Source organism: Syngnathoides biaculeatus, chromosome 15 (genome assembly GCF_019802595.1).
Source record: "Syngnathoides biaculeatus isolate LvHL_M chromosome 15, ASM1980259v1, whole genome shotgun sequence".
Taxonomy (NCBI): Eukaryota; Metazoa; Chordata; class Actinopteri; order Syngnathiformes; family Syngnathidae; genus Syngnathoides; species Syngnathoides biaculeatus.
The window spans coordinates 511,608-517,607 of record NC_084654.1 but is presented as its reverse complement, the minus strand read 5'-3'; the positions used below and the strand labels follow the sequence as shown (position 1 = coordinate 517,607).

Sequence of the window (6,000 nt, the reverse complement as noted above, 5' to 3'; positions counted from 1 at the left end):
GAGGCTACGAAGGCCGCACTGAGTCGTGCCGCTATGCTGGCTCACCCGACCCACGGGGCCCCTGTCGCTCTCACTACCGATGCATCGGACTACGCTGTTGGAGCCGTATTCGAACAGTGGGTCGGCGGCGCCTGGCAACCGCTTGCCTTTTTCAGCCGTCAGCTGGTCCCCAGGGAGCGCAAATACAGCACGTTCGATAGAGAGCTCCTCGGCCTCTGGCTGGCGATCCGCCACTTCCGCTCCCTATTGGAAGGCCGTGAGTTCACGGCATATGTGGACCATAAACCCCTCACTTTCGCCATGTCCAAGGTGGCCGAGCCGTGGTCCGCCCGCCAGCAACGCCAACTGTCGTTCATCTCTGAGTACACTACGGACATCCAACACATCGCCGGCAAATCCAATGTGGTCGCGGACTGCCTCTCCAGGGCGATCGTCGGCACTGTGCATCTGGGTCTCGACTACTCCCGCATGAGCGCAGACCAGGCCTCGGACCACGGGGTGCAGGCCCTCAAGACTTCTGACACGGGTTTGCGCCTCGAGGAAGTCGCGGTTGGTGACTCAGGCGTCAGGTTGCTGTGCGACCTCTCGGCTGACCAGCCTCGGCCGCTGGTCCCTGCAAACTGGCGAAGAGCTGTTTTCGAGGCGGTCCACAACCTCTCCCACCCCGGAAGGAAACCGTCCGTGAGGCTGGTGGCCCAGAAGTTCGTGTGGCGCGGTCTCAAGAAAGATGTGCAGGCCTGGGTCGACTCGTGCGTGGCCTGTCAGCGGGCTAAGGTGCATCGCCACACAAAAGCCCTCTTGGAGCCCTTTGCTGTCCCCGAGAGGAGGTTTGACCACGTCAACGTTGACTTGGTAGGTCCACTTCCTCCCTCGCACGGATTCACCTACTTGCTCACCATGGTGGACAGGACGACCCGCTGGCCCGAAGCCGTTCCCCTCTCCTCGACAACGTCGTCAGACGTGGCCCGGGCGTTCATCGGCACGTGGGTTGCACGCTTCGGGACACCGTGCGACCTTTCTTCAGATCGTGGCCCTCAGTTTACCTCTGAACTCTGGAACGCAGTCGCTGAGAGTTTGGGGGTCAAGCTGCACCGCACTACCGCCTATCACCCCCAGGCGAACGGTCTTTGCGAGCGGTTCCACCGCTCCATGAAAGCAGCCCTGCGTGCCGGCTTGACGGACGGCAACTGGTTGGATAAGCTCCCGTGGGTCATGCTCGGCCTCAGGTGCGCCCCCAAGGAGGACCTGTTGTCCTCATCCGCCGAACTCGTCTACGGCCAGCCACTGCGGGTCCCCGGCGAATTCATCCCGGACGCCACAGCGCCCTGGTCCGCAGCCAGGCAACGGTCCTCCCTGCTGGAGGCCGCAAAAGGGTTTGCGCCGGTTCCCACGTCGCAACATGGCACCCCAGCTGCCCGGCTGCCCCGTCACCTGCGCTCTGCGGATTTTGTGTTTGTTCGTCATGACGCCCACCGTGGACCTCTCCGCCCCCCATACGACGGGCCGTTCAGGGTCCTGGAGCACGGGGATAAGAGCCTGCTCGTGGACATTGGCGGCAGACCCGAGACTGTTTCCGTGGACAGGGTCAAACCCGCGCACCTGGACATTGCCCAGCCTTTGGGGTTGGCCCTCCCCCCGCGTCGGGGTCGTCCCCCTTTGCCCTGTGCCCCTGCGCCCGCCGGTGTACCCTTGACCCCGCCTGAGCCCTTGTCCCGTGACTCAATGGACAGTGCGGCCCCGCCCCCATCGGCCCCTACAGTGCACACTCGCCGGGGTCGGGTCATCATCCCTCCACGGCACAAGGATTTTGACTATGGGTGAATTCTGGGGGGGCTTGTGTGGTGTTTACATAATTCACCCGCGGGACCTCGAGTTGGGGTGCGGGGTTCCGCACGGACTGTTTTTGTTGTTGCGCTTCCGGAGGAAAGGTTAACAGAGTTCCCGCCGTTATGCGAGTAGTTTGGTGATGTCGAACAATAAAGCAAGTTCTGTTTCTGTGTCCGACACTCCGGCGTACAACCTTATTTTGTTTTATGATCACGTAATCTCGTGACACTTACTCCTTTCCTCGCCATGCTTGTATGGGTGCGTGCTTGAGTGACGGAAAAATATTATCAGTCCACTACGGAAACTGAAGAATTGTAAAGAAAAGCGGAATACATGGTTTTGTGGCCCATTTTCCACATTCAATATGGCGAAAGCGCTACCTTATGGCAGCAACGGAAAAATTTGGTCACGCGGTGTTTATGTGTACACACCTATGTAAGTGTGTTCACTGTTTATTGACGGTAGCTTCAAGGTTTTGCGTTGGACGTGACAGAAAAATATTATCGCAATAACGTAGGTGTCGATTCTTTCACAATGATAGGTTAGTGCTGTTTCTCTCGTCAAAATCCTTAGTTGATAGTGTTTTTGATCGGATTACATCCTATTTATCAAATCGATTGACTGATCGCAAAATCATTTAAAATTATGGTCAAGGAGAAGTCTCTTAAATACATATCTGTACTGGAACTGTTCTGGTATATAAATGTATGTTAATGACGTAGTGTAGTTTATTATTCAAGCAATGTAGCTAACGAATGGATAGAAATAGAGTATATACGTGTTTTGGGTTTTGTGAAACTGTTGGTTTGCACTTCGGCAGAGGAACAGTAAAACCCGATGATGTATATTTCAACAGAGAATGTGACGCTTGCCTTTGTAAGAAATTTGTAATCTACAGATATAGTGGAACGTATTTTTGTGTTTCGTGGTTTGGCAGTTTATTTTACCAAAGCTGTTGTAATGTGGATGATGGATTGATTCGATTATTAGTTTGTCGGTAGCTCTACATATTTCTGTTTCGTAAGTACACATTCAACCCCAATGTGTAAGACATCTATTCAAATGTTGAATTTGTAATTTGCAATCAGTAAAATACATCCATCCCTAGCAGGAATGGCCATGAGCGTGACATGTCCAGGCCTGTACTGTGGCAGAATAATGTTCAATGGGTCAGTGGAAAGAGACTGTGGTGTAAGTATAAATCAACGCCAAAACTCACTTTTAAAACAAACTAAAGTAGCACATTTCAATCTGTTGGGCACATGGACCATCTTAATGAGGGTTCACTAATGTTCCATTTTACAATAGATTAAAAATAATCATGCACAATGCCATTATAATACAAGAAACTTCCAAATTTCTACCAGTGACAAAACATTGAGGCTCAGAGGGGTTTAAGAGCTCTTATTCAACACCTGTTGCTCATGAATTAAACGGCCCGCAAACATGTTTGTGTAACCTTACTTTTTTTCAAACAGGCCAATGTATTTCCTGGATTAATTGCAGGTTTGCCCTCGTGGAGAGCGGGCCAACCTCCAGAAGGTGTGTGAACGCTGCACTGAGTCCCCTGAACTGTATGATTGGCTCTATCTCGGCTTTATGGCCATACTGCCTCTTGTGCTGCACTGGTTCTTCATTGAATTGTATTCTGGGAAGAAAAGGTGAGTAATATTTTAAAAATGCTTAAATGCAAAGGAAGCTAGCAACTATAGGATAACTAATAACTGGGATTTACATGACCAAAATTTTTGGGGACGATCACCGGGTTAAGTAAAATGATAACCTATATGATCACAAGAAGGAGTATCCATACATCCATCAATCAATCCCTTTTCTAAGCTGCATATCCTCACGAGGGTCTTAGGAGTGCTGGAGCCAATCCCAGCTGTCATCTTCGGGCAGGAGGCAAGGTACACCCTGAACTGTTTGCCAGCCAATCACAGGGCACATGGAGGCAGACAACAGTTGCACTCACAATCACACCTATAGGCAATTTTGAGTCTCAAATTAATGCATGTTTTTGGGATGTGGGAGGAAACTGGAGTGCCCGGAGAAAACCCACACAGACACTGGGAGAACATGCAAACTCCACGCAGGCGGGGCCAGGATTTGAACCCTGGTCCTCACAACTGTGAGGCCAGTGCTCTACAGCTGCGGCACTGTCGTGCTCAAGGAGTAAATTACTTTTTTATTTACTGTATATACTTGTGTACTATATACTGAGTATCTTGAGTACAGTGATTCCCAAACAGTGAGCCATGGCAGATTAGTCTGCCATGACCAATCTTCAGATTTGGTGTGGGAAAATACCCAATTTTTCTTAACTACAAGTACAAGATTTTGTTCCTAATATTTATGCCAGTGAGGCATAGTGGCAGACGTTGAAAAGTTGAGCCATTATATTCTTTTTGGTCACCAGTAAGTTTTGCCTTTGAATTCAGCCATTGATGGCATTTTGCTCATTCTTCTCCTTGGTGCGCCATGAAGACTGACCTTATTGCGGCAAAAGAGGACCTGCAGTTCTTCATGTTGTCCTGGATTTCTTTGCGACGTTCTGGATGGCTTGTCGCTATGCTCTTGGGGTAACTTTGGGGGTAATCAGTATAGGATACATTGCTTTAGAGAAAAACATACTGTGGAAGCCATAAGTTTTTTTTTCTTCTTCTTTTCCTTTCAGCTTGTCCTGTTAGGCAGTCACTCAGATTTGATAACTGTGCTCGCGCGCATTCGCGCTCACAAATCTGCACAGTTGAGCACAAAAAAATCACGTGTGTAGAATACGTTACGTGAAGAAAAAATAGAAATTGAAAGACGTCGCTTATTTTGTGTAGTCTTGACATTAATTTACATGTTTATTTCAGAAACATTGTTAACTAAACAAGCCTGCTCCAAACAATCAGTATTCACCCAAAAACAGGAAATGCAAGTTAACCGTACTGAGCATGTCCGAAAGTGATGCCTAAGCGGACGTTCAGAGCTTCTTCACGTCCTGCGAGCGCATTTACGTTGAAAGTCATCAACATAAGGAGTCATGTCAGAGGAAATTCAATTACACGAGGGGTGCTCAATGTGTCGATTGCGAGACAATTTTGGATGATCGTGTGACGCCCCCCCCCCCCACACACACAAAAAAAGACGTTCGAATATCATCCACTTCGTCGCCTGATTCAGGTGTGGCCAATGCGTCAAGCGCATGCACATGAAGGCGCGTTCTAGCAAGCCAGCCTCCTATCTATGGCAGTCGGGGCGTAGCATGCGTGCACCCCCTGCCCCACGAACTATATTATGTATGAGATTGGGATTTACTTGGACTTGTTCTGAGTTCTAACGGTCATTTTCCCAGTTGCATGCGTTACCGTGAAGTTGAAAGCTTTTCCCCTCTACATGCTTTAGGAAGATATAGATCATCTACTGCCTGCTTTCATTACTGGACTGACAATAGATACCGTCGTAAAATACGCAAAATTATAACAATACATCACGATTGTCGACAGGAATGTTTGTTACAATGTATCGCTAGCTTGTTGCCACTAACACTGATTACGTTGAACTAAACTTTTAGTATTTTCAAAACATTGCGGGTACAGACCGTTCGTGTTTATACCTTAACAGGCCAGTGCATTTAACTTTTCTTCAGATAAAGTTTTTCAGATCAAGAATTTTTATTGATGAAAATGTTAAATACTGTTTTATATCATGTTCTACTAATATCAGTTGAAATTAGAAATTAGCATTTCTCAGTTTGAAATTTTTGTTTTCTATTTTAGTTGTGTATTTGCTTGTTTGTACCAGAAGTGGGACACAGAGAGGACTGAGGAGAGGTGAAAGGAATACATTGAGATGCGTCGTAGGGCAAATGTAGAGGTGGCGAAGGCTAAACAAGAGGAATATGACGACATGTACACCAGGTTAGATACGAAAGAAGGAGAAAAAGATCACTACAGGTTGGCCAGACAGAGGGATACAGATGGGAAAGATGTGCAGCAAATAAAGGTGATTCAGAAAAGCGATATGTTGACTGGTGCTAGTAGTGTGCTAAGTAGAAGGAAAGAGTACATTGAGAAGTTAATGAATGAATAAAATGGGAGAGAAGGTAGAGTAGAAGAGGCAAGCGTGAACGGGAAGTGGCATTGATCAGTAAGGGAGAAGTTAGAAAGGCACTGAGCAGAATGA

At 48.1% G+C, this 6,000-nt stretch overlaps 1 protein-coding gene across 15 annotated transcripts in view; it reads left to right on the top strand.

The window, feature by feature from the left end:
• Positions 1-1,942: 1,942 nt before the first annotated feature.
• The window catches only part of jkamp (jnk1/mapk8 associated membrane protein), a 62,067-nt gene continuing 58,009 nt past the window's right edge, over positions 1,943-6,000 (top strand). For 8 of the 15 annotated variants that reach the window (XM_061843842.1, XM_061843841.1, XM_061843840.1 and 5 more), the window contains exons 1-2: positions 2,936-3,018; positions 3,334-3,488. In XM_061843842.1, the coding sequence (XP_061699826.1) occupies positions 2,941-3,018; positions 3,334-3,488 (233 nt within the window). In that variant the 5' untranslated portion in view covers positions 2,936-2,940. Of the gene's footprint in view, positions 2,086-2,207; positions 2,369-2,828; positions 2,848-2,935; positions 3,019-3,333; positions 3,489-6,000 lie in introns of those variants that run through there. The other 7 variants (XM_061843851.1, XM_061843848.1, XM_061843850.1 and 4 more) reach the window with 7 other exon arrangements.